A 27,696-nucleotide genomic window follows, 5' to 3' on the forward strand; every position below is an offset into this window, starting at 1 on the left:
AATGTTGGTATTATATTTGGAGTTTGAGCAACAATCACTAACTCTACCAATCTAAAGTTCAATATCACAATCTCTAATGTTTATTTACTAGATTTTTTCTTATATGTTTGGTTTTGATAAAGTTTTTTTTAATCGATGAATTTGAGCTCTACAAACTAATTCATCGTGCATCTAATGGTATCATATGACACTTGAGATTTCCTAAACATTTCTATCTTTTCAATGTTCATCATTGAACTAAATTTGACGTTAATTTAATGATAAAATTTAGATTTATTAAAAGTTTGAGAAGTCAAGGGTATTTCTTTGCACATTAAAGTTGCTTCTCTCTGAATTACAAAGAAAATGATAGAATTATCCAATTTTGTAGTGAAAAGTTGACATTTGTAAAACTATAGGCTATTTTATCTTGGGATACATAAAGCGGGTAGAAAATATATTTTTTTACCCAATACTTTAGACAAAGTTAGTTAAAATTGAGAAATGTCCACGAGGAGGAGAGAAGTCAATGTACAAAATTCACTTCCGTCCCTATAAATGACAAAATTTGCTAAAAATATCTTGATACGAAAGAATATATCTATCATAGACGTTGATTAACCTTTTATCAATGTTACCGGTTATGAAATTTTATATGGAATATATTGATTTAATATTTTGGATAAATGGATAATTACAAAATCATTTTGGAAGAGGAAGTCCACAAGGTCACGAGAGTTGCATGTGACCCGTTTTAGGAGGATTAGATCCATCCATACCTCTCCCGTTCCGTTCTATTTTGAGTGTTCTTTTGGCCATCAATTGTATTTCCCAAATTTGTCTTAAAAAGAGAGGGAGAGAAAGAGAGGGGAAAAAGAAAGAAAGCCGTTTTCCATCACGTGACAAGCACATGACTTCGTCATTTGAATCCGGACCTGGGCGCCAATTCCCTATTCATTTTAATTAATAAAATCGGCCAAATTTGCAAATTTCCCATTTAAAATATCCCCAAACAGCTTTCTTCTCGTTGTTTTGTCATTACGAATTTGAATTTCTTCCCACACAGCGCTCCCCCCCCCCCCCCATCTCTTCGGCTTCATTTCTCGATCTTCTTTCAGGTAATTTCGAATCACATTTCGGTTTTAATATTATCAGATTTGATTATGAAATGTGATTAAGAAATCTGGAGAGTTCTTGCAAAATCTGTAGATCGTTTTATGTTGATCTATTGGTGATTTGATTTTCTTTTGTTCTTGTCTGGAATAGGTTGATTTTAGGTTTTTGTAGGCTTGCCAATGGAAAACTTAGATGGGAAGAGTTCAGATTCTTCGCAATGCGTTCGCGTTGCTGTTAATATTAGACCTTTGATTACACCGGAGCTAATGGTTGGATGTACGGATTGTATTACGGTTGTGCCTGGCGAGCCTCAGGTGTTGGTTCTTTTATTTTTGCCAATAGGTTGATTGTGATGGAGTTATTATGGATGATTTTTTTTTCTTCTGTTTTATGTTTGTGCAATTGCATTGTCTGAGTTAATTTTGAATGGGCCTACTGACAGGTTCAAATTGGATCGCATATATTCACTTACGATAATGTGTATGGTAGTGCTGGATCGCCATCTTATGGATTATACGACGACTGTGTTGCTCCATTGGTGGAGGCATTATTTCAGGGTTATAATGCTACTGTTCTTGCTTATGGACAGGTCAAACGATTTTACCTTTTTGTATTTTTATTTCTTCAATTGTTTATACTTTGACTTTTTATGGCTATTTTGCTGCTTGTATGACGGTTTTAGTGCTTGCCATTTTTACAGACGGGGTCTGGAAAGACCTACACAATGGGGACAAATTATAGCGGCGAAGGAACCAATGATGGAGTAATACCTAAAGTCATGGAAAAAATATTTAAAAAGGTCGAGGCAATGAAGGAATCGACAGAGTTCTTGATCAGAGTATCATTTATTGAGGTGACATACTACTGACTGCTGAAGCGCTATTGAGTTTTTGCTTTGTTGTTTGAAATATTTTTTTTTAGTATTTATTCATATTTCGTGAATATGCCAATGACAGATATTCAAGGAAGAAGTTTTTGATTTGCTTGATGCAAGTACTTGCGTTAATACAAAGGGTGAAGGGACAAAGCCTTTTGCTCCTCCACGAGTTCCAATACAAATACGAGAAACTGTTAATGGTGGAATTACGCTTGTTGGTGTCACTGAGGCCGAAGTTCGCACCACAGAAGAAATGACATCTTACTTGTCTCGTGGTTCATTAGCACGTGCAACTGGAAGTACCAACATGAATAGTCAGTCAAGGTATAACATTGACGAAATTTCTATACACGCACAGTCTGTCTAGTGACCTTCTAGATTTGAACCATCCATTTCTGTACTTTATCATGGTTTTTATGATGTAAAAGTTGGAATGTTTTATTTTTCCTACATTGGAATTACATCATATTGGTTGGACAAGAAGCCAAATTTTCTTGTTGGACTCTTGCAATCAGAAAGAAATTCGTTAAATTTTTGTTTCTATTGTATATTAAATTGTTGCAATTGGTATATTTCCTCTAGTTCATTTACAAAATATGAACATGGTGTCCTTTTACATTTTCAGTCGATCACATGCCATCTTTACTATTACTATGGAGCAAAAGAAAAAGCTTGGGCAAGGCACGTCTCATGATGATACATGCGATGATATTCTATGTGCAAAGCTCCATTTGGTGGATCTTGCTGGTTCTGAAAGAGCAAAACGAACTGGTGCCGATGGCGTGCGCTTTAAAGAAGGTATTGTTGATAATGCTACTGTATGAGATTTAGAGAGTTACCCTGCTTCTATTTCGACCTCATGACAGACTAATATCTGCCTTTTGCATCAAACTTTTGTTTTCTAGTTGTTAGTTGACCTTAGAACGATATATTTGCGATGAAATCTTTTTGCGATTATTGTTTATTTTAGGTGTTCATATAAACAAAGGCCTTTTGGCACTCGGCAATGTCATAAGTGCACTTGGAGATGAGAAGAAAAGAAGAGAAGGATGTCATGTTCCCTATCGTGATAGCAAGTTAACGCGTTTGCTACAGGCATGCCTCTTTCAACCACAAGCTTTGGAGCTTTGTATTTTTTTGCATGTATTTCCCACAATTCAGAGAAATTGGCTTTGTTGGTTTGCAATTAAAACAATTCATTTGTGACTGGTCAATGTGCTTTATTTGCTTCTAGATCTTATAAGACCAGATAGTCAATTAGGCTATTGGATCCTCTGGCTGCAATTTTTTATCACGTCTTACAAAGTAAATAAGAAGTTAAATGACTTCGTCTTTACTGAAGAAAGATGCCAGAAATTTTAGTCTAATAGTCAGTGTGTGGTATATCTTGTTTCACAAAGCATTCAGACTAGGCTAACTACTGGGAGTTGAATTTACAGGATTCTCTCGGAGGCAACAGCAGAACGGTGATGATTGGTATGCAATTTAATTAAGTTGAATAATTTGTTACTAATTGATAGTTTCTTTTGACATATATTTTAACAAGTATGTTTATCATCCACATTCACACAGCTTGTGTGAGTCCTGCCGACTCAAATGCAGAAGAGACCCTAAATACGCTGAAATATGCCAATCGTGCTCGCAATATTCAAAATAAAGCAGTCGTAAGTTTCTTCTACAAAATCTTTTCTAAGAATTTATTGGTTTTCTTTGAGAAGTTTTCTTCATTACTATTAATATTTTTCTTTTTTAGATCAACCGAGATCCTGTAGGAGCTCAAATACAGAAAATGCGAAGTCAAATTGAGCAGTTGCAAGCTGAGCTTCTGTTCTATCGTGGTGATGCAGGTTTACCGTATGAAGAGCTACAGGTTTATATTTATATTAGTGATTACCTCTCTGTGATGCCACATAACATGATACAGAGGTATAACTACCATCACTTTTGTGTTCAGATTCTAAAGCACAAAATATCATTGCTTGAAGCAAGCAATGGAGAGTTGTTGCGGGAACTTCAAGAACGTCGAGTCACTTGTGACCATCTGTCTCAGCGTGCTATTGATGCTCAGGTTTTCTCTTTTGAAAAACATTATGTTTATTGTTCAAATTTCAATTAATGTTTGATATCTCTATCCTCATCGTATAAATAATTTTATTCTACTGGACAATTCAGGTTGAAAAAGACAAATTTGCCATGATAATTGAATCTGTGCGTAATGGAAAATCTTTAGATGAGATTGAATCCAACTACGATAAGGTCTGATGCAATCTTTTTCTTTCTTAAATTTGCTTGCTAAAAAAATGCATTTGTTTCTAACCTTTTTTCCCATCTAGGATTGCAAATTGATTAAGAGTTATGTCTCAAAAATTCAAGAGCTAGAAGGCGAGGTACTGAGATTGCAAAGCTTTAAGAGTTCAAAACACAGTCAATATGCTGATCTTGCGGAGTCTGATGATGATAGGCCCCAATCTGGCAACGTCTTATTTCCATGTTCAAATGAGTATTCATCAGAATATGAGGCCAAAGCTGTAGATATTTCAGGTGAGCATGCAAATTTTTAGGGACATTTTATTATGGTTTAATGGATTGTATTTGCAAAGCATTGTTGGTCTTTTTTTTTTCCCTTCCCTTCCCCTTTCTCTGACTGTTGTCTATATTATGTTATGTATGAGTTTGATATGTCAACGCATAAAGGGCCGGCTGTTTTTTGCAGATGGAATTGAAGATCATGAAAAGGAGCTTGAACATTCGACAATGCAAGATAGACTAGATAGGGAGCTAAAAGAATTGGATAAGAAACTTGAGCAGAAGGAGGTATGCTATTGGGCATTTAGGTTTTTTATTTATGATGTTTTCTTTAAATTCGTTCATCTATACTGTCAACTCTATTGTCTTGTTCTACTCTGCATAAGATTGATCTTTTTTCGAAGTTGTATCATTTAAGTTTTATTTTCTATATTATTGTTTGCCTTTTTGGTGCACCTAAATTCTCTTCTGTTGAAGGCTGAAATGAAACGGTTTGCTGGTACGGATACCTCTGTTATTAAACAACATTATGAAAAAAAGGTCCATGAATTGGAACAAGAAAAGAGAGCTTTACAGGTCATTGCTCATTCCTAAATATACTGCAAGCTCAATTATCACGCACACACATATATACATCCAAGGTTGCCTGTATATACATAAATTTATATGAATATATATTTAGTTTTTATCTTGTTTCTTTTCAGAAAGAGATCGAGGAACTTAGATGTAATCTTTCAAACATATCTTCTACATCTGATGATGGGGCTCAAAAGTTGAAGCAAGATTATCTTCAGAAATTGAATTTCTTGGAGACTCAGGTACATTTAGTTGCTTCAGGACATTGGTCCACGAATAACTAAGATCCGCTTGATAACCATTTCTTTTTTAGTTGTTAGATTTTTCTAATTTTATACTCCTTTCCTTACAATTGTTTAACTATAGCGTTCACCTTTCTGAATTAAAGGTTTGAATGCTTAGTCCAAAAAATTCTTAAAAACCAGCTTTTATTTTATTTATTTATTTTTAATTTTCAAAACTTTGGCTTGTATTTTGAACTTTTAGAAAGTAGATAAAAAACCAAAAACTCATACGTGGAAGTAGTTGTTGTAAGCTTAATTTAGAAAAAGAAAACAATTATCAAACAGTCCGAATGTCGTAGTCTCATATTTTGAACTTAGGTCTCGGAGTTGAAGAAGAAACAAGACGCTCAAGCTCAACTATTGAGACAGAAGCAAAAGAGTGATGAGGCAGCAAAAAGATTACAGGATGAGATCCACAGAATTAAGACCCAAAAGGTATTTTTCTATCCTGACGATTAAAAGACCTTTTTTTATAAGTCTTCTAAACTTCTAACACGATTTTGTATACTAGGTTCAACTTCAACACAAGATTAAACAAGAATCTGAGCAATTTAGATCATGGAAGGCTTCAAGAGAGAAGGAAGTTCTCCAGGTATTGATTCTCTTCGTTTTTTTAATTTATATGGTGTTTGATGTATTTTTTGGTGGAATTAGTGATCCAATTCTCGTAAAGCTTTGTTTCGGACCATGTGGCTTTATATCTTTAATATCTCAGATGTGGCATATATTAACGATTAAGTTTTTATAAAATAGATACTAACTAATAGAATTTTCTTTTTTTCATAGTTTAAAATACTGATAAATCTAATTGAGCTTACTATGAATCATTGTTTTAAAATCATTTATTTTCTATTTTAAGGATGAATACTAAGAGTGCACATTCTTTAGAAACAATATAACTAGTATCGCAATTATCAAATCATTTTTCTTTTTGAAATTATTATTTATAATTAATATTTGTTCACGTTTGATCAGCTGAAGAAGGAGGGTAGGAGAAATGAATATGAGATGCACAAGCTCTTAGCTTTGAATCAAAGGCAGAAGATGGTAAGTCGATTATAAATCAGCACTCTTTCTTATAAATTTATTTTGGATGGTTCTGATGTCTACATGTGCTCGAACAGGTATTGCAACGAAAGACAGAAGAAGCTGCCGCAGCAACAAAAAGGCTTAAAGAGCTTTTAGAATCTCGAAAGGCAGCACGTGAAACTTCCAGTGAGTAGAGTGTTGTATAGCATTGGAAGATTTCTTTTTATTAGTTTTTCACTACTGTTAGGCGTTAACTATTGGAGTTTGTATTCCATCTGCAGGTGGGGGATCAAATGGTCCTGGAATTCAGGTATTCATTTCATACATTCCAAAATAGCCTTAATGTTGATATCTCAGATGAAGTTACGAGTGAATTAATACATCTTCCTCTCTGTTGAAGGCTCTAATGCAGAATATTGAGCATGAGCTTGAAGTTACGGTTCGGGTGCACGAAGTTCGTTCTGAATATGAGCGCCAAATGGAAGAGTAAGTTTTCTTTTGAGTGAGTTGGAGACAAGTTTTGAGCATTTTATTTTTAGGTGAAACACCTTTTCCATAAGCACTTCTATAAAAACACTTCCAAGTATTTTTTTCTAGGCATCCTTGAAAATTTCAAAATCATTTTAACTAATCAATTATCTCAATATAGTAATGAAAATTCTTGGCTATTACAGGAGGTCTAAGATGGCCAAAGAATTGGCCAAGCTTAAGGAGGAGGAACTGAACAGAGGATCGAATTTAAGGTGAATAAAGTAGTTTTCTACTTTAACGCGTATATGTATTTGAATTGGCAGTTAGGTTGATTGTAATATCTGGTTGGTCAAATAAGCATATTTTTAATACATCGATATTTGAATTATCTGGGCAGCGACTGTACTCGAACAATGTCACCTGGTGCAAGAAATTCAAGAATTTTTGCCCTCGAAAACATGCTCGCTACATCATCTAGCTCTCTGGTTTCTATGGCCTCACATTTGTCGGAGGCAGAAGAGCGTGAACGCATTCTTGGTGGCAGGGGACGTTGGCATCAAGTTCGCTCTCTAGCCGATGCAAAGAATATTATGAATTTTTTGATGAATTTAGCATCTTCTTCAAGGTAATGTAGTGATCCTTTGTCTACAGCGAAGCATTAACTCATGGAACTTTTGTTCGTTTGGGTTAACTTATGCCTTATTGTCAGTTTTCTAATATCAATCAATCTCCTTTTGTTTATATCTGGAACTTTTGATAGTTTAATTATTTCAATTATGTCAATTATATGAGCTTTGTACTTATCTGGTCTCCCTTTGTTTTCCTTTTTGTCGTCAGGTGTTTGCTATGGGATAAAGAGTTTTCTTCAAGAGAGAAGGATTCGGAAATTAGAGAACTGAAACAAAAAATAGTAAATCTTAGCGGAATGCTAAAAAAATCAGAAGCACAGAAGGCAGAACTTATTCATGAGGTAAAATTTGTAGTTTATTTTATTTTCCTAGATTTGCAATTGGTAGAATTCCCTTGTTCTTTTGTCGTTTACTTTCACATTCCATTACTTGTAATCATTTTCTGTGCTTCAAAAATCAATAATTTTTCCTAAACTGAGAACCTAAATTTTACATAAATATTCAATTGCAGAACTCAGCTTTGAAAAGATATTCTCAAGGGCATAACTATGATTTACGAAAACAGGTAACTGATTTTTCTTTCTCCAAAATAACTTCACCTTCCCCCCATTTTTATTATTGAATTCTATGCTATTTGTGAGTAGGAGCATCGAAACTCCGTCGTCATACCGGCAGACATGGATACCTCAGAATCAGATTATGCAAATTATAGTTCAGATGGCGATGATGATAATTATGATTGGGAGAGATCCATGAAACGGAGATTGAACAGAAAAAAAACCTCTAAAACCAAGGGTCGTGTAAGCATGGTTGTCCCAGATGGCACAGATAGTACAGAGTTTAACTTGGAGAGTTCTGGCGACGGCATACTTCGCGAGAACGAATCTACGGCTACTACCGTTGTTTGTTGTACTTGTAGCAAATTTTCTTCCTGCAAGACATCAAAGTGCCAATGCAGAGCGAATGGTGGTGCTTGTGGCTCGTCGTGTGGTTGCATACCATCAAAGTGTTCAAACAGAGGCAGTAAAAGTGATCGGGACGCTTCAATGCAACTAGATTTGTTCAAGGATGTTCGAAATGGTACAGAAAATGACGAAACTGATGAGGAAAATCAGGACCTTGTTTCTCATGGTGCTCGGTTACTTCAAAATGCATTGGCTGAGAGGCCAAGTGATGCTCCTCCTACTGCTGAAGATGGTGGTGCAAAGAGAAAGCCTCTATCAGACATCGGAAACACATTGGTACATTTGCTTTCTCCTTATTGATTGAAGTTTGATAGTCATCCATACAACAATAGTTATGCCAACACTTCGAAATATACATATACATACACGCACTTGTGTCTATCATGATATCTAACACTTCAAAATATAAATATCATAATATATATACTCACTCACAACCACACACTATTCTATAGAGGTGATCATCGGTCGGTCGGAATAAGTTTTTTGAAAAATCAACCCTGAACCGATTATAGTTGATTTAGTAAAGTGTCAAAAAAGTACTTTTTAGAAATTTTCGATTTGAAACGTTTTTAAATACCGACTGTTTGGTAGTCGGCTGGGTTTTATTATAATCACCCCTATTTGTGCATAATAAGTAAAAATGGTGTGGATTGGTTTATTACAAATTTGGTCCAAGTTAGAAATTAACGGCTCGTATATAATTACAATTTAGTGTTTGAAACCCCTTTTGAATAACTAGAGAACTATTTATGAGAGTTTTATTCAATTATAATAAGTTTTTTTTTTTTTTAGATTTTATCAGACGATAGGACTAAATTTTAACTTCTTAGTTCGGGCCCTTCTAATTCTTCCCTTCTTTTGACCATTTTTTATGTGATCCAACAGGTAAAATCAAAGGCAAACAAAGCAAACCAAAGAAAGAAATGGCGAAAATCTACAATTCAACTGATTCCGACCCCACAACAACAAGCGTCTTCCGAACCCGAAAAGCACGAGGCCACCGAGAAGACAGAGAATGAACCAAATGAGGTTGTCAACATCCCGTTGAAACTTCCCCGAGCTATGCGATCCGCTGCCCTTAATGGTGGCGGCAACAACCTACTGAGAGAAAGAAACGCCGATCACCCCGAAGATTCCATCGGCGGCAACAAAGGACATGAACTTATTGTTCCAAAAAGAGTGGATGAGAAAGAGAATTGCAACCGTTAAATAGGTTTGTGAACGGCGGAAAAAAAAAAAAAGAAGAGAAGAATAGCCGTTTGGATCGTAGATAAGTTTGAAAAAATATTTGTGTTGTTGATGATGATGATGGTGGTGGGGTGATGTGTGTGTGTGTATTTTAGAGAGGGCCTTATTGTCACGTACTAATTTCACTATTTCTGGGAATTTTTTGTTGTTCCCTTGGAATTTCTATAATTATTCTGATGTAGCTCTTGTAGAATGTTCACTATATTAACGAACACATGATATGGGCAATTTTTTCCTTCGGTAAAAAAATCAATTTGATGACCTATTTTTTCAGTTTTGAAATATCATTACTCTATTCTTCTTTTTCACTTTTGACACGTGAAGCATCCTAAAATAATATATTAGTATAAATATTGTGATATATATTAGTGTTAATAGGTGAAAAATATTTATTAATACAGTAACATATTTGTGAGACACGAAATACTATTACTCATACACACTAATACTACTGTTTGAAGTAGGAATGATCATTGGTCGGTCGAAGTTAGTTTTTTTTTATGAACCAACTCTGAATCATTGTTTAGTAAAGTGTCAAATAAACCCGACATCAATGAGTAATGGTCGGTCTGTTGATTTTTCATTCTGGAAAGTCTCGGTTTGGAACTTTTTAAAACTAATCCCTCATTTTTCGACGACTGACAGTTTGATCGTTAAGGTTGATTTTTCAAGCTATCATGCACATCCCTAGATTCTAATCATACCTTCTACTTGTTGATCAAATTCTGTCACTATTATTAAATATATTTGAAAATTATTAAAATTAAAAGTATAAAAAGCAATTCATCGACAACTTAGAACAAAACGAAAAGTTTAAAGAACAAAATGTGATATAGGGTCATTACGAATTTAAAAATATTACCTGTACCATTCAATTTTCAATGCTATACCTAAATTTAATCTTTAAAAAAAAGTTCAAGAAAATAAACAAAGCATCAGAGCTATGGTTAAGAGATTAAAAAAAATTTAGACAAGAAATATTCATACAAAAATTCTTTGACCTTGCACACAGATACCTTAATATATCCTAATTTCAACCCATGATTATTCATTCGTACCTATAACCCCAAAATGTTGCACGGTAGGACGTTCGACTCGAGAACGATCATTTCCAAATTACTTGCAGATCAGATTTACGCATTGATTTGGAGTTTATTAACCCAGTAGTCGATTTGTGTAGCGACACATGCTGCTCCTGTGGAACCATACGAACAAAATTTATTAATCGCGTTCTCGGCACCGAGAAACTCGTAAACGTCCTCTTCAAATACTGGACTTATGCTTCTTAGCTCATCCAGACTTAAGTCCTGGAGGCAACATCTTTTTGTGACACATAAGGCAACAGACTTTCCGACAATGTCATGACCCGTTCTGAAAGGTATTCCCTGCAAAGGAAAAGCAAATAGAAGAATTATTAAGGGATTAAAAATCTGGATTGAAACGACATAGAATGTATCGAATTTGATTCTACACAGTTAAAGAGGCCTTAGATAAATTGAAGTTGGTCCTCTTTACTTAGTCATTTTTAGGGTTTAGGGTTAATATTTATATGTTATGGAGTGCAATAAACAGACCACTCGATGTTCGTTTCATTGCAGTAATCTGAAATACTATGACACTTCAAAGAAAAGGAAAAACAACATTTCCACCAACTATTTGGGAATGGGTGTGTTTGGTTCTAAAATTTTCAAAACATACCCTTTTAGTCCTCGAGTTTATTAGAAGAGGTTCATTTAGTTCCTAAAATTTAAAATAAAATGTATTTTAAAAATAAGTTTAGAAATAATTTTAAATTATTTTTGTAATTTAAAATTAAAAAGAAAAAGAAAAATATACTATAGACATTTTAAACTTATTTGGAAAGAATTCGTGGGTTAAAAAAGTACATTTGAAAAACTCAACAACCAAATCTACCTATTGAGAACTACAAATGAAGGTTTTGAGAATTCGAGGACCATACACACATATTCTCTTTAATTCTAAAAACGAAAAAGGAAAAATAAGAAATTTGCAAGTTAAAGCAATGGGAAGCAGTTAGTTACCTTCTTCACAAGGTAATCAGCAAGTGTTGTGGCATCAAGATACCCAGCAGGTAAAGCCTTTGATATTCTCTCCCTATTGAAAGAAATATTCTGTGCAAATTCAGCTGACACTTCAAGCATTCCCACTATTGTCTTTACGCTGTCAAATACAGGTTCCTTGTCTTCCTATCAAATATCGACACGTATTTGTATTGGAAAAAGCTAAAAGAACAACATTAAGAAAATCACTTTGTAAAATGAAGCAATTGCTCAAGGATCGAAATCACTCCAAAACAAAGCTTTAGTTATTTTTCATGTTTGATCTACACTTTAACAACCCGTTTTCATACCTTCAAAGTTGGTTGTAGTAAGTATATGACAAAAACTACTTTTCACTATTTTTAAAATCACTCTGAAACATGCTATAGAAATGCCTAAACAACAAAAATACGACAAACAAGAGTGTTTTTGTCGTGCGAAGTGTATGTTTACGAGAAGTTTTGAAATTGTTAAAATCACTTTTGTTATATTCAAAAGCATTCCAAAACACAACTTTAATCAATCAAAATTAATTTAATATTTAATTTTACATGGTTAAATGCAATCTTCATACCATCAAAATTAGTTTTGAATAATTAAAAGCATTTTTCAAAGTGATTTGAACCATTTCAGCTCTCAAACATGTTGTAAGCCTCTACAAAATTCACTTTGGAAGTGTGGATCCTTGACCAAATAGATATCAAATGGTCAAAAGAAGATGTCTAAAGATTTACCTGCAAATCACGATTGTAGGCAAGAGGCAGACCTTTGCATAACGTGAGAGTGGTTACCAAGTCTCCTATAACTCTTGCGGACTTCCCACGAACAAGTTCCATTGGATCTGGATTTTTCTTCTGAGGCATTATGCTACTTCCAGTTGAAACAGAATCATTGGGTGTTATGAATCCAAACTCTTCAGAAGCCCACAACACCCATTCTTCTCCTAGCCTTGAAAGATGGATAGCCGTAATCGCATTGGCAGACAGAAATTCCAAGGCAAAATCTCGATCCGAAACTGCATCAATGCTGTAAAGATAATGAAAAATTACTACTAATTTGACACACCCAGAAGTGAAAATTCTACAGCGTAAAAGCACAATCAACTAAAGAGTATTTACTTCCTAACATTGAAGTTGGTTTCATTCCAAAGCTTTTCTATGACCAAAACCATTAGTTTAAGTGAAGGACACAATGCAGGGATGTTACTTCACGTTTTTGGTTAGCTTCACTGAGAGCAATTTTGAACAAGAAAGCAAAGACGAAACATGATATCGGCACACTGATATAAACAACCAGCCTCATACACACATATCTGAAGAATATCTTTAAATAGCAAATCAAAGGGGAAGTTCATACCTGTTTCTCAAGGGACCTGCGAACCCTAAAGCCTCAGCAGTCATAAATCGATCAATGGGAAGGCCTGTACCAGCGAGTGCACATGCACCTAGTGGGGAGAAATTTAGCCTAACTCTGCAATCCGACAAACGACCAGCATCTCTTTCAAGCTATAAAACAATGATTTTACAACAATCAAGTCTACTAAAGATTTTAAGTTGAGAGAGAGAGAGTGAGAAAAATAATCTAAACTGCAAAAAACCAACATTCTAGGTAGGAAACTAAGAGTAAGGTTGATTGTTATGAAGATCTAATGACAAACTATGAATCCATTTGCCAACTAATCATTAGAAAAAGAAATAATCAATCATCAAAGTGATATAAAATATCAACATATAAATCCAAATGTTTTCAATGTACACTTGAACTTGCATGAGCTCACATGGTTTTTTTCAGAAAAATAATATACAAAATGACAACAGCCATATGTGAATATTATTACATAAGCTATAGTTCTTTTATTTAACAAAAATATCTGTTTTTAACTAAAAAAAATGAATTTATAAGAAACAAACAGTCAAAAACGCTATCAATAAATTGGATATGATCTTAAGTAGATCGTGATGAATAGCCTTAATTCCTAAAATGTATGAGCGTTCAAATTTTTTAATTTGTTGTCTATTACTAATCCTGAAAAGTAGAAACTAAGCTCTAGGAAGGCAGAGGAATTGCACCAAAAAATCAAGCTTACCTGCTCTACGAATGCTAAGAGTAGATGCTGGAGAAGAACCGGTTGTGCTCTTTGTAAATGTGTATAACCTGGAACGATTAATCCCTCGTTTTTCAATGCCAGAGTTACCATGGAAACTTGAAGGTACTTAATAGCATCTAATATAGAATCAATTGCATCCCGGCACCATAATCGGAAATCAGTCAGAACTTGATCGTTGCGGCTTCGAGCAGTATGTAGCTTCTTTGCAGGTTCACCAATTATATCAATCAAGGCAGCCTCAATGTTCATATGAACATCCTCCCTATCTGTTCTCCAAACAAAATCACCACTTTCAATTTGCCTCTCAATTTGATCCAAACCTTCAAGAATACTATCCCTTTCATCAACACTCATCAGTCCCTAAAGTTATAAGTTTCCAATCATTCATTAAAAACACCAAAAGGAAAGCATTTATAATATATTAATCCCTAATTATATAGATTTCTCAGTTCATCAAAAAACATGATGGATAAATTTCATTAACTAACTAGCGAACTGGTAAACTACGATTATGTTAAGAAGTTTGAATATTATCTGCAATCTTAAATCAATGTATCTGCTCGAATTACCCTCTCAATTAAAAGATAAAAAACCACCTAAAAATGGCGAAATGAATTCATTTCTGTTCTTCTGCAAGATTGTTTAGTGAAGTCGAAGGAAATGCTACTCTCAAAAGGAGAAAAACGAATGAGATTTTGTTTATTTAGAGAAATGGAGAAATCAAAACGAACCTGCTTGGCTAGCATAGTAGCATGAGCTCGACTCCCTCTGATATCGTGCTTGTAAAGCTGCTTATCGTAGGAGATCGATTCGGTAAATCGCTCGACTGCATCAGTGACGCTTTCCTCAAAACGACCGCCCCAAAGCTTAACCTCTTTATCAGTGCGATTTTCCGGCGAGTCGTCGACGGACGGAGGCGCGTTCGCGGTGTGAGATGCTCTGAGAACTCCAACCATCGACATGGCTCCACGAGCGACGGCGAAAAATGGCGGCTTAGAGAGTGAAACGGAAGGGTTAGAGAAGGTAAATGCAGCCGGTAAAGAGTAGGAGGTCAAGCAGTCCATCTTCAACGGCCGGAGATTTTGACGGCTGACGGCGAGTTGAAGCTCTCTAGTGTAGTCCCCGATATTTGAACCTTTTTTTATTTTTCCAAAAAATCCAAAAATTATTACCCTCCAAAGCTAAAACAATAACAAATAAAGAAAGCTTCAAAATATTCAATATTTACCCCCACAAAATATCACTCTTTTTAAATATGACAAAACATCAACAATATTACTTGTAAATATTTTTATCAATACTACGTAATCAATATTGGTCGATTTAAAAAATACTCAATATTTGATAAAGGTACGAAAAACACATTTTGTACAATACAATTAATATGACGAATCTAGAATTCAGACATACAAATATAAAAGTCACTTTATCATTTTGTCAAATAGTTAATGGAATCCGAGAGACAATAATTAAAGTAAGCTCTATTTAAAAGTTTGTTGAATAAAACAAACGTCTGTAAAAGTTTAGAGACCATAATAGAATTTAAACATAATATTATATACTGAACAATATATGAAATGTATATTTGCATTTTAATGTTGTTAGTATATTCAACATATGCTTGAAGTTTAAAAAAAGACGTAATCGAGTCTCATCTAGAAATGTGAAAGAAAACAAACAAATATTTTTAAGTGAAAAATACTTTACTCGAAATAGCTTACGTGTCAATCGAAAATAATAAGTAAAAACAAATGAATTGAAAATTTTGAAATTAGGGTGAAAGAATAAACTTTTTTAAAAAACTAAAAAACTCTTTGTGAAATAACTCAAAGTCCAAGGTATTTATGAAATATATTATGTATAAAGTTTCTTTTAATATCTCTATTTCTTTCCTAAACCCTAAATCAATAATATTGGGCCTAAGCCCACCTAAACTCAAGGTCCAAAAAGCCCTACAACACTTCATTATTGGTTTGAGAACCTGAAATAGGTTGCTACATCCTAAGTTATTAAAAATAATTCTAAATTATTTTTGAGATTTTGATTTGAATATATTTATATCACATATTCAACAATAACAAAATGAATCTAAATATTTATAAAGTATAGAAAAATTTAGATGTCTACATTTGATAAATATTTTAAACAATTTTACTATTTATAGTAACTTCTGTGTATGTTTCAACTAATACGAGTACATTGGTCAACTACTATCGTATATACAAATCAAATTAGTTAGCTATTTTTCAAAATTGAGTAATATATATACAGTTAATTCTAACAAAAACTTGTCTTATTCCTTTACTCATTCTTTGGATTATGGAAAATATAATAAATAAATATATATATATATATATAATTTTGCAAATACAATGTTATAATATATAGTGACATTCTTTAACTAACCATATTTACCATAATAATAAACAAAATCCCAACTAAAATAAATTATTCATTTTCTTAAGACTTATTTATCCAACTGTTCAATGGTTACTAAAATTGATCACGATCTAACAAATTAACAAAACCGTTGCACACGAACAAACAAAAATAACTTCTAAAATACAAAAAAGACAAATAGATTTTAGTTTGGAGTTATGTTTTTTTTTTTTTTTTTTGTTATAGATAGTAGAAGGATTATGAAAACGGAAATTGTTTGACGTTTAATTTTAAACTAGAAAACTCGAGTAGAATCAAGCCTAGCTTCATCTTTTTTTTTCAATTAACGAAGAAAAAAGAAAGAACCACCTACATAGATATTCTTTTTTAGTTTAACCACAAACTTTATGATCATTAATGTGCGTACATGAAAACTAATAATGATTAGATCAAACATAAAGGTAGAATAAAGTTATTTACCCTTTTCTCTTTTTAACAAGACATATTCTTATTATCTATTTTGATTGAAAATTATTACCTATATACATACATACATATATTATATAAAAATCAAAATATTTATTCAATAAAAGTAACATCGTTTAAAATATACAGGACATCCGTTTGTGGCTAAAGTACTTAGGTCAAAATAAGCGAACTTGGTGATAATTAACATAATCTTCTTTCAAAGTTAAATGTTCAATCTTTCACTCACAATACTAAAAATAAAAGAAATTGTATCTTTTTGGTCCCTAGGTAATAGATGTAGTTTCAAAGATGTATAACATGTAGATTTAGTCCTTAATTTTTTATTTTGACTTTAATTTAATCTCTAAGTTACAACTTTACCTTTAAAATAAGTTACAATTTTTAAGTTTTGTTTCAATTTAATCCACATATTTCAAAAGTTTACATTTTTATCCTTAAATTTTTCACTTTCAAACATTGCCATTGATGTTTATTAATTAATTTAACTAATTACGAGATAAAATTTTATCTTTAATTTTAATTCGTTTATTTATTTTGAGTATTTAGTGAAATTTAGATATTAAAGAAGTAAATATTTAAACACATCCACCGAATTAAAACGAATCTCAAATATCAAATGAACATTTTAAAACCATACAACCAATCTAAAATCAAACTTTAAACTTAAAACTAAATACAAATTGAGGTACTAAAAGGTAATTTTAATCGTAAAAAACTAAATTGATGATTTGACCAAGAAAGTTGAAACTGTGCCATTGGGTTAGCCTTTTCATCACAACAAAAACTAACAGAAAGAATTTATATGCCTTGAAGAAAACACACACAAAGACAACAGAAATGGTTTCTCTTCGTTAAGTTTAATTTTTGTTCTTAAATTTAATTAACTAAAAAAGATTAGCTTAAGATTAGTTTTAAATTAGTTAATTAGAAAAGACATAAAAGTTAATTAACAGTGAGCCAAGCTGGCAATGACACATGGCAGTAAATAGAAGGGGAAAGGCCATCCATTGCCAAAACCTATAAACAAGCCGCTGTATTCTCTCATCCATCACTGTGATCTCAATCTCATTTTTCCATTCTTCCAACGAGCGGTTTCTCTTCATCTTCCTCATCTTCATCATCTTCAATTAGGGTTTTCTTTCTTTTCTTTTTCTTTTCTTTTCAGAGATAATAATTTGTGATCCTTCGTTATCCTCCATTACTTACTGTAATAATCTATTCTCCATTTGTGTGGGATCTTGTTTTTCCATATACCTCTTCTTCCTTTTCTTCTCGTTTTTTTATACGATCGGTGGTTGTTCCTCCTCGTTGGATGGATTTTGAATCTCTTTCGATTCTATAGAGGAGAAAGAGATGTTGCAAAGAGCTGCTAGTAATGCATATTCATGGTGGTGGGCAAGTCATATCCGAACCAAACAATCCAAATGGCTCGAACAAAACCTCCACGGTAAGTTATATATTGATTTGAGTTTGAATGTTATGTATAATATAGTTTTGGGATTCCAAAATGCAGTGTGTATTGAATAGTTGCTTTTTTAACCTATGCATTGTAGTGTGTATTTAATAGTTTGCTTGCATTGTTCCTACAAATTTCATTGCATGGAACCAAATGACTTGTATTTTGATAGATTTTGTTTTTTGTTTACGCGGTACTTTTTGGTCTATCATAAAATAATAATTTTATTTATAGGGAAACAACTTTTATTGAGAAAAAAATTGAAAGAAAACGAGGACATACACAGATAAAAAAAACAAGACCACCAAACAGAACTAGAAGAACGAGTTCCAGATAAATAAAATGTTAGTGATGGAATAGTTACAAAATGTCTTTGAAATCAAAACTCAACGAGATACATAAAATCTAATAAGAAACCAAACCTCGTGATCCTGCTTCCTACCACGAAAAACCCCAACATTCCTTACACACTCCAATCATAAAATAATTCATTAGTTGAGAGTGTTTTGAAATGATATTTGTATTGACCTGCATGTATATACACATATAGATAGATACACACATTAGGTGTTTTCCCCTCTAGTTTTACACCATAAATATTTATTAGAGTTTTAATGTTATGTATATTATAGTTTTAGGAATTCCAATCTGGAGTGATATATAAGTAATAATCAATGCTATATGTTCCTCAAATTGATGTATTAATTTATTACCCAAGAGTGTTTTAAAATGATATTTGGACTCACACTGCAAATGCTTTTGGAATTGTAGATATGGAAGAGAAGGTCGATAGCATGATGAGAATCATTGAAGGCGATGGAGATTCTTTTGCAAGGAGGGCTGAAATGTATTACAGGAAGAGACCTGAACTTGTAGAACATGTAGAAGAGTCTTTTCGAGCATACCGAGCTTTAGCAGAGAGATATGATCACCTATCAAAAGACTTTCAAGGAGCAAATCGGACAATAGCTTCGATTTTTCCCGAACGAGTTCATTACACAATTGATGATGATGACTGTGAAGTTGATTTCTTTTCTCGAGAATCAACTTCAGCGAAAAGTCCTTCCGAATTTTCAAATGAATTGGATGGCTCCCCAAAACCAGGAATCCCTGAAGTTCCAAAGTTTCCTGAGAGAAGTTTTAGAAGTCCTTCCATGATAAGACGAAAGACACAACTAAAGAGAAATGAAAGCACTCCTAAAAATAGAGTTGCTTTAACTCCAAAATCAGGGCTTGATAAAACCGAAGCCTTAGAAGAGATCGATATGCTACAGAAAGAAATTCTGGCCCGACAGACAGAAATGGAATTCGTGAAGAGTTTGTATGAACGTGAATGCGAGAAATATTGGGAGATGGAAAGCAGTATCACAAAAATGCAAAAGAGAGTAAGCAACTTGCAAGACGAGTTCGAGATTGGCACTGTTATTGAAGATAATGAAGCTCGAACATTAATGGCAACAACTGCTCTAAAATCTTGCAGAGAAACTCTGGCCAAACTGCAAGAGGAACAGGAGAAAACAGTTGAAGAAACAAAATTAGAGAAAGGTAGAATAAAAGATGTAGTTACAAAGTTCGAAAGCCTCAAATTTAAGTTCCTTCCAAAGCCAATAGACCATCACGAGTGCACTGATTTACATGAAGATCAAAGCAATGAACCAGAATTGAATATCTCAGATCAAGTAGTCAATTGTACAGCAGAAGACAAACATGATATAGAACTCCTTGATCAGAAGATCAGAGAACATCTGGAAATGGATTCCAACAGCTCGTTCACTATTTCTGAGTTGGCTGAGAAAATTGACAAACTTGTAAATAAAATTGTGACACTTGAAGCTGCAGTTTCTTCTCAAACGTCTCTTGTAAAACGACTAAAATCAGAAACAGAGGTGCTCCAAGCGAACGTCCAACAGTTGGAAGAAGACAAGGAAATTCTAGTGGAGAGTTCAGAAACCATGAAGAAGAAGATAAAGGAATTGGAAGCCGAACTTGCAAGAGTGAAAAATCTAAATCAGAATGCAGAAAATCAAAATAACAACCTTCAAACCCAATTCACCAAAGCAAGTAGTAATCTCGACCACTTATCTGATAGATTGCAGACCATGAAAATGGATGATGTTGAAACTTGTGACCTCTCACAAGATGTGATGATGGTCGATCCTGATGTGAAAACAACAGAATGTTCAACAAATTCAGGATTTGATGGGAGGAAATTAGAAACTATGAAACTTGGTGACTTTTTCATGGACGAGGATAAGAGCTTTACTCTTGCAGTGGATGAGGTAAAGGAATTGGGGCATGAGGAAAACGATGGAAGACCACAACTTCATACAGAAAATAGTTGTCTTGATTCGGAGGCAAATGAATCTCATGGGGAAGAAACAAGTCCCACCTTGAGGCAGACGTTTTTGAAAGGAATAGAAGATAGAGAAAAGATTTTACTGGAAGAGTATACTTCAGTTCTAAGAGACTATAAAGACGTAAGAAACAAGTTAAGTGAAGTTGAACAAAAAAACCGTGATAGCATCTTTGAATTGGCAATGCAAGTTAAAGAACTGAAAGATGCCATTTCCTCTAAAGATGATGTTATAAAATCATTAGTAAATAATGGTGAAACAGATGAAGACACGAATGCAAGAGATGCAGACCGAGAATTACCTCAAGAAAGCATTCATGAGGCTCCTAGCTATTTGTACTCTGAATCCTCAACTCCATATATAGATCAAGTTTCAACTCCCGATTCCTATCGCGAACAAAGTATTGAGCCCACAGAAGGAAGCTACAGATCAATGAAAAATGCAAGAAGTATGAAGAAGAAAGAGGATGTAAACAAGAAATCAATTGGGGGTGATAAATTCATTACCATGTCACCAACGGAAGAAAGATTCCGCTCCCATATTGATGGACAACTAGAGATGAATCTCGAATTTTGGTTGCGATTTAGCACGGCAGTCCACCAGATTCAAAAATTCCAGACTTCAATCCAGGATCTGCAATCAGAGGTGCAAAATTTGAAGGAAAACAAGCAAGAAGGAAGTGTAAAACATCAAGGAGCAACTGAATCCGATGGTCGGCCGATATATACACATTTGAGAGAGATACAAACCGAATTATCACTTTGGTTGGAACATAGTGCAGTATTAAAAGATGAACTATGCAATAGATTCTCATCCTTATGTGACATACAAAGTGATCTATCAAGAATCACAGATGAAGGTTCAGCTGAAGAAAAGGCAGAACTGAGTGATTATCAATCTGGAAAGTTTCAAGGTGAAGTACTCAACATGAAGCAAGAAAACAGGAAGATAGCAGATGAGTTACAAGTTGGTCAAGATCGGGTAAGTCTACTACAAGTTCAAGTTGAGAAGGCTTTGGAGAGACTTGATCAAGAATTTGGTATTTCAGCAGCCAAAAGCATGAAACAATCAAAATCCTTAAGCCGAACACGAATTCCTTTACGATCTTTCTTGTTTGGGGTGAAGTTAAAGAGGCAAAAGCCATCACTTTTCTCATGTGCAAGTCCACAACTAGAGAAACAATATAGTGATCTAGCTAAAGGGCCCCTACCTCAATGATGAGCTTTCCTTTGTAGGGTGTAATTTCGCCAATGTAATGTAAGAAAGAAAATCTATTAATTTAAAGAATGAATTATACCTTCAATTACAGATAAACTGTAGCTATACAATTTCCTTTTCTTGTTGAAAAATATGAGCTTCCAAATTTCAGTGGTTGTTGAGCATTTGCATTGACCCCACACCCCAAATAACAACAAAATTCATAAATAAAAGAATGTGCCATATCATTCACTACTTACACCTACTGATGTTTCTGTACATTCACCTGCTATAGCCGTGATTGTCAATCTCAGTTGTTTATTATTTGTACAATGCCCCCATGATATATGGTATGGACTTTTTCTCACTTTCTTTTATGTTTAGTCAGCCCCTAATCTTGACATCACTCCCCGTGCTGTTTTCTCGAAACTCCTCTTTTGTGGTTATGATTGCCTCGGGAGTTTTACGTTCTTTTGAACTATTAACCTCTTGCTTCAATGGAGACTCAGTTGTTGGGCTTACTTGGTTTGATGGTGGATTTGTCGAAATAGCGGTAGAACGATGATGCAGAAATTTTGGTGAGACAGCCTTCGTTGTGTTATTGCCCACCATAGTAGATTTACCACTTACATAGTTTGAGCTTGCATTTGGACTTTATATGGATTGCATTTTTTGTCTGTGTGGCTTTCAGTAGAGATGCAGCATCGGATGGGGAAACAATTCGGGCCCCTGCAGCTACGGCAGTTGCTCTAACAATAGAATCAGAATCGTGAGTAGACTTTATCATCAACGAATTCTTGGGAGTGTTGATTCTTCTTGAAGGCATGGAGATCTGTGGAGACTGATTCTGCATTTGAATCGAAGATTCAGAACCACTTGCAGAAGAAACAATGCTACTGTTTATGTTTGAATTTGCTGCTACAAGTAAATAAAGAAAATATTAAAATTGCAGAAGTGAGAGCAACAAAACTATTAAGATACATGCAAGAACATACATTGCAATCCTTCTAAAACTTGGGATATCACATGATCACACCAACTAATCGATTAATCTTTTTTTAATATAGAGTACCTCAAACGGAAGGAAAAGTTAAATGATCATTCCACCAAAAAAAATAAAACTTAAAAAGCTAAATAACTAAAGTTTATAACATAGATAATAATCAAGGTCAATAGAACAACCTGTTTTTGAGTTATTCACCGGCAAATCAAGGGCAAAGGATAATGCACGGTGTGCAGCATCAATCTGAGCTTTATGAGCAGTACTTGAGGTGCTAGCTCCTATGTTCAAATTACATCGCCGCTTCCTAATAACGGACCACCTCTAGAAAATGAAAATAAATTAATCAATATCTTTGATGTCTTTTGTAAATACAAGTAAAACATACCAAATAGTTGTCTATTAATCTCTACCTGAATTTGAATACGGATAAATTATCAATTTTAATCATTTTTATAAATTTCTTTATTTAAAAGAATGTATATCAATATCATATCACCTTAGATATATTCATATAAAAAAAATGTCCAGACTTGCCTGGCCTGGACAATAAACAAGGATTCAATGAATGAATACGTTTTGAAGGAAAATTAGACATTAAATATTTGAAATTATATAATATAATGATTATATTTTATATAAAGAAAAAATACAGCTGGACATTAAATATTTGATATTTATATAGTATAGGATAACCTATTAAAAATTTGTGGAGAATAGGATCGAAAAAGATGTACGTAATATCACCTGAGAAAGTTGTGATGCAGTTCTATCTCCCTTGAAGTCTCCTTTCAAGATATTCGCCCAATTTCCTTCACCACACTTCTCGACAGCCGCTATCAACTCCAAATCCTCTGCCTTCGACCAAGGTTTTCTTCTCTTTCGAGAAGTTGCTCCATTCACATCAATAACTTCAGTTGCTGATGGCATTGGAATAGGTTGTCTCTGAATTGAGAGTGGAATCGTAACCGACATTCTTTGCAAATAGGTAGATTGATGATGGTCAAGATTGTCGGTAGATGGTTGACAATTGGATATACCTATAGTCAATGGGGCCTCAACCGCAGAACTATTTGGAACATCTGACTCATTCGGTATACTATTAGCAATAAGCACCTGTCAAGACATCGATTTGAAACAAAATGTGAAGTTTAACCTAGAACTACAAAAAGAACACGTAATACAGGAAAAACCACATAACTAAAGGAAAAAACTGTTATATGAACACATGGACTCACCTTCACACATGCTGAAGCTTCATTAGAGGACTCACTGCTGACAGATGGAAAAGGCTCTACCTCAAAATCCAAATCACTATCATAATCCTGCAAATCAAACTCCTAAATAAGAATATCAGTAATGGAATGCAAAAGTTCAAATCATAAGTATCTCCCCTAAGCAAATTTAGACTCATTCAATCAATTGTAAGCCCTCAAACTCAACTAGTAAGTTAATTAAGTTACTTGTGGACAGTGGCAAACACTCTATCAAATGTCAAAAGTCCATATAAACACATTTTTTATACCATCATAAAACAAATATAGAGAAATAAACTCAATAGTCCCACAATGAGAAGTCTCAATATCAGTGAACAAAAAAACAGAGTAAAGAAAAACAACCACGTCGCATTAATGAAATAGGAAAACCTACATTGAAGTCAAGGATAGTACAAATCATAAAGAAACACAGTCAATGTATGATCTAGCTGTGAAAACAAATAAATAATTCTGGTCTATTTATCTTCGGATCTGAAGGAAAAATACAAACTATAATAGTTCGAATTCGCAGAATTTCCCCGTCCATTAAATATTTTCACACCCACATTTATGATACAAAAGGTTGTATTAGTAAAATCATCTTTTCCTTCGTTTTGAATGAATGTCAGGAAAAAAAGAAACTTAATCATATTCATTTCAAAATCTCTAACACTTCTAGTTTAGATTTATTTCTCATACTTCCTTATGCCCGAGAGATCTTACTATTCCTCTCAACCCCTTGTTTATCATACTTTACTCCCTTAAGCTCACAAATTTTAGTGCTTAAGAATAAGGTAAAAGTATTATGTCATGTCATCAATAGATAGAAGCTTGATGAAAACTGCTAAACTGACCAGTGAATCAGTAACAGAATGCATGTCCTCCAGTAAAGTTTGACGATAAGCCAAGTGACGCCATAACAACTGATACTCCCGAGCATCAGAAATCCCAGTGGACGTGTTCTCCACCAATTTGTCCCAATCAATTCTCACTCCCGAAACCTGGGCCACCTCCCGAAGCAAAGTAAGTATCGTCCTCACTGAATATCTGTCCCACAACCAAAAACCCCTCATTAAATAGCATCTAAATACATGAAGAACTAAAACTCAGCACCAAAAACCCAGCAGTAACGGTTAGCCACAGACAAAAAATGGGGAAAAACTCATCAAATTCAAAAACATGGAAGCAGGAATAGAAAGGCCTAATACCTTTCCAATAGAGGGGAACAATCCTCCATACTAATCGTCCCTGTCCTTCGATTCTCTTTCTTCCCCATCATTATAGAGCTCGTAATCAAATAGCATAAGAAAAGTAGCAAGAATAATAGAAGCCTTTACAAGCAAAAAGGACCAAAATCCATTAATTGGAGGTCAGCCAAAACCCTAAACCCTGCATACTAATTGTCCTGTGCTTCAATTCTCTTTCTTCCCAATCATTATAGAGCTCCTAATCAAATAGCATAAGAAAAGTAGCAAGAATAAGAGAAGCCTTTAGAAGCAAAAAGGACCAAAATCCAAAACCCTAAACCCTGCAAAATCTTGAGAAGCTTATGGAACTTTAATCAAAAAGTGAAGTGCTGAACAGAAAGAGGAGGAACTTACCGGTGCGTCGGTGAACGTCGCCGACGAGAATGAAATCGGCTATTTTTGAAAACGAAACCGGAAAACGAAGGCTTTGCTTTAACGGTTGCAAAAGTAATGCGGACTTATCGGCGACGGCGGTGGGGGTGCAGTGCTTAATGATAGACACGCACGCACAGAACTAAGGATCATTGGAAGCGAAAGCAAGCGAATCTTTGTAGTTTGCGGTAAATTGCAATGATTCTCTCAAATTGTAATCTTTCCGATTTACGCACAAATATTCCAATTTTAGATAGGAAAAATATAGTTTATTTTAGATTTGGGTGAGTCTATTTTCAAAAATAATAAATTGTCGTTTTTGTAGAATTTCTTTTTAAAAATTGTGGACGTGTATTGTATTTTGAAATTTCCAACCAAACATAAATTTTTGAATTTTATACTGAGATAAATTGTGTTTTCGAATACATTAAAAAAAATAAAACTTTCGTTGTTTTTATAGAATTCTTTCTTTTTCGTAATAATTTTGAATCACGAACCAAACGGAGCGAGTTTTTATGTCGACTTTTGGTCAAACAAAAATTTGACTGTTGTTAAAAACAAAATTGAATATTATTGAATGAAATATAATTAAATTTACTTTTATCCACGTGCTTAAACTTTTTTTTCTTTTGTTAAAGGATGATTTTAAGATAGTATCAAACCGTTGGTTCAAGAGTTCCTATGTTCTTCAAGTCATATCTTGTTGTAACCAGAGGCGTATTTATTAAGGGGTAGGGGTATGTGGCCTTCTCATATTATCAATTTTTGTATTTTAATATTAATTTTGAAATGTTATATTATAATATATATTAAATAATATTGATTTTAGTTTAATTTTGGTTCATGTGTAGTGGTTGTGTTCCATTATAAAATCACGAAAGGTCGATATATTTTTTTATAATCTGAACTTTCTGAGCAGTACTCGAGGTGCTAGCTCCCACATTCAAATTACAATGTCGCTTCCTAATAACTGACCACCTCTAAAGAATGAAAATGAATTAATTGTCTTTTATCAAAGTATTTTAATTCATTTGAGAAACATTCCTCTACAACACACATCTTCTATAAATTAATATCTATTCAATGTTCATGATGGTACAAAGAAGAAGACGTTAAATAAAAACAAGTAGAAAAAATAGACAAACAAAAAGTTGACCTCTCCCTTTGAAATAATTGGTTGGAAGATTACTTTATTGTTCTTATTATTTATTACAAAATCAAAATCAATCTTATTTTAAGTAATATTGTTTTTCTACTATTTATAGAAGAGTAAACTAAACTTTACTTTATATTTTTAGATTAACTCGAAATAAAAAACGTGAGTTTGACCAATAATTCAAATTTTGTTTTTTAAAAATTGCTTTTAAATTTTAGTATCAAAATTTTGTTTCTAAAAATTGTTTTTTATGTTTTGTGATTTAACTGTATAAATTTTGTAATAAAGTGCTTTTATTTATATCCATTTTTTGTTTTTTATTTAATACTAACATCTTAAAAAAACACTTATTTATCATTTAAAACCATTCTTATATTATGAACAAAATTGGGAATTAAAAGAATTGTCTAATAATGTATTTTATTTGTCTCTCTTGTCACCTCCATATTTGTTTGTTACAATATGACATTTGTTTTCCAATAATATAATAGAAATTATTTCTGAATTAAAAAAATATTTTTTTTATATTTCCACCCCACTTGATATGCTAATAATATAATAGAAATATATATACTTTTAGGTTAAGTGTTTAAATCGTATATTAATTATTGAGATCTTAAATTTTGGTTTGAATTAAATTAGATTAGTTATTTGGTAGCTGTTGGAGTTTTGAAAATTAATTTCAATGTCAATTTTAACTCTCGTCTTTATAGGGTATAGTTATTATAATTGCATGGTTGAATTTTCAAAAAGTTTATTTTAATTATATATATTTATAAAAGGAAAAAAAAAAAGGTTATTTCTTGTGTAATATTTTATCACCAATTCACTTCAATTAATTAAAATAGTCCTCTCACTTCTTTTTTTCTGAAATGTCCATTACTATTTTAAAAGACGAAATCAAAAAAGAAAAGTCTCAT

General features: G+C 33.4%; 4 protein-coding genes across 11 annotated transcripts; 2 read left to right on the forward strand and 2 right to left on the reverse strand.

Moving 5' to 3' along the window:
- Positions 1-1,014: 1,014 nt before the first annotated feature.
- LOC101205410 (kinesin-like protein KIN-4C) lies at positions 1,015-9,985 on the forward strand. The gene is made up of 28 exons (XM_004136208.3): positions 1,015-1,097; positions 1,246-1,409; positions 1,538-1,684; positions 1,796-1,948; positions 2,052-2,296; positions 2,598-2,770; positions 2,943-3,067; positions 3,412-3,448; positions 3,545-3,636; positions 3,726-3,842; positions 3,927-4,040; positions 4,145-4,228; positions 4,306-4,513; positions 4,686-4,786; positions 4,976-5,074; positions 5,203-5,316; positions 5,677-5,793; positions 5,870-5,950; positions 6,334-6,405; positions 6,483-6,573; positions 6,669-6,697; positions 6,788-6,873; positions 7,062-7,130; positions 7,256-7,483; positions 7,696-7,828; positions 7,999-8,052; positions 8,132-8,728; positions 9,341-9,985. The coding sequence occupies exons 2-28, from the start codon at positions 1,275-1,277 to the stop codon at positions 9,662-9,664; spliced, it is 3,825 nt and encodes a 1,274-aa protein (XP_004136256.1). The 5' UTR covers positions 1,015-1,097; positions 1,246-1,274; the 3' UTR covers positions 9,665-9,985.
- A 551-nt stretch (positions 9,986-10,536) lies between these two features.
- On the reverse strand, positions 10,537-15,063 carry LOC101205167 (argininosuccinate lyase, chloroplastic). The gene is made up of 6 exons (XM_004136207.3): positions 14,602-15,063; positions 13,850-14,230; positions 13,120-13,268; positions 12,498-12,789; positions 11,746-11,910; positions 10,537-11,088 (listed from the first exon to the last, which is right to left on the reverse strand). The coding sequence occupies exons 1-6, from the start codon at positions 14,932-14,934 to the stop codon at positions 10,837-10,839; spliced, it is 1,572 nt and encodes a 523-aa protein (XP_004136255.1). The 5' UTR covers positions 14,935-15,063; the 3' UTR covers positions 10,537-10,836.
- Positions 15,064-17,710: 2,647 nt separating this feature from the next.
- LOC101205249 (protein NETWORKED 2A) lies at positions 17,711-21,916 on the forward strand. The gene is made up of 2 exons (XM_004136374.3): positions 17,711-18,185; positions 18,966-21,916. Exons 1-2 carry the CDS (start codon positions 18,092-18,094, stop codon positions 21,764-21,766), a joined length of 2,895 nt encoding a protein of 964 aa, XP_004136422.1. The 5' UTR covers positions 17,711-18,091; the 3' UTR covers positions 21,767-21,916.
- On the reverse strand, positions 18,506-25,854 carry LOC101205013 (hypothetical protein). 8 transcript variants are annotated; one of them, XM_011654278.2, is made up of 10 exons: positions 25,603-25,853; positions 25,210-25,447; positions 24,856-25,048; positions 23,984-24,070; positions 23,493-23,861; positions 22,928-23,069; positions 21,846-22,663; positions 21,055-21,181; positions 20,850-20,934; positions 18,506-18,722 (listed from the first exon to the last, which is right to left on the reverse strand). In XM_011654278.2, exons 2-7 carry the CDS (start codon positions 25,278-25,280, stop codon positions 22,365-22,367), a joined length of 1,161 nt encoding a protein of 386 aa, XP_011652580.1. In that variant the 5' UTR covers positions 25,281-25,447; positions 25,603-25,853; the 3' UTR covers positions 18,506-18,722; positions 20,850-20,934; positions 21,055-21,181; positions 21,846-22,364. The 8 variants fall into 8 exon arrangements, with proteins under 8 accessions (XP_011652580.1, XP_011652578.1, XP_031738636.1 ...); XM_011654276.2 differs by having other exon boundaries at positions 22,032-22,663; positions 23,984-24,085; XM_031882776.1 differs by having other exon boundaries at positions 23,984-24,085.
- Between the last annotated feature and the right edge of the window lie 1,842 nt (positions 25,855-27,696).

Source organism: Cucumis sativus, chromosome 3 (genome assembly GCF_000004075.3).
Source record: "Cucumis sativus cultivar 9930 chromosome 3, Cucumber_9930_V3, whole genome shotgun sequence".
Lineage (NCBI taxonomy): Eukaryota > Viridiplantae > Streptophyta > Magnoliopsida > Cucurbitales > Cucurbitaceae > Cucumis > Cucumis sativus.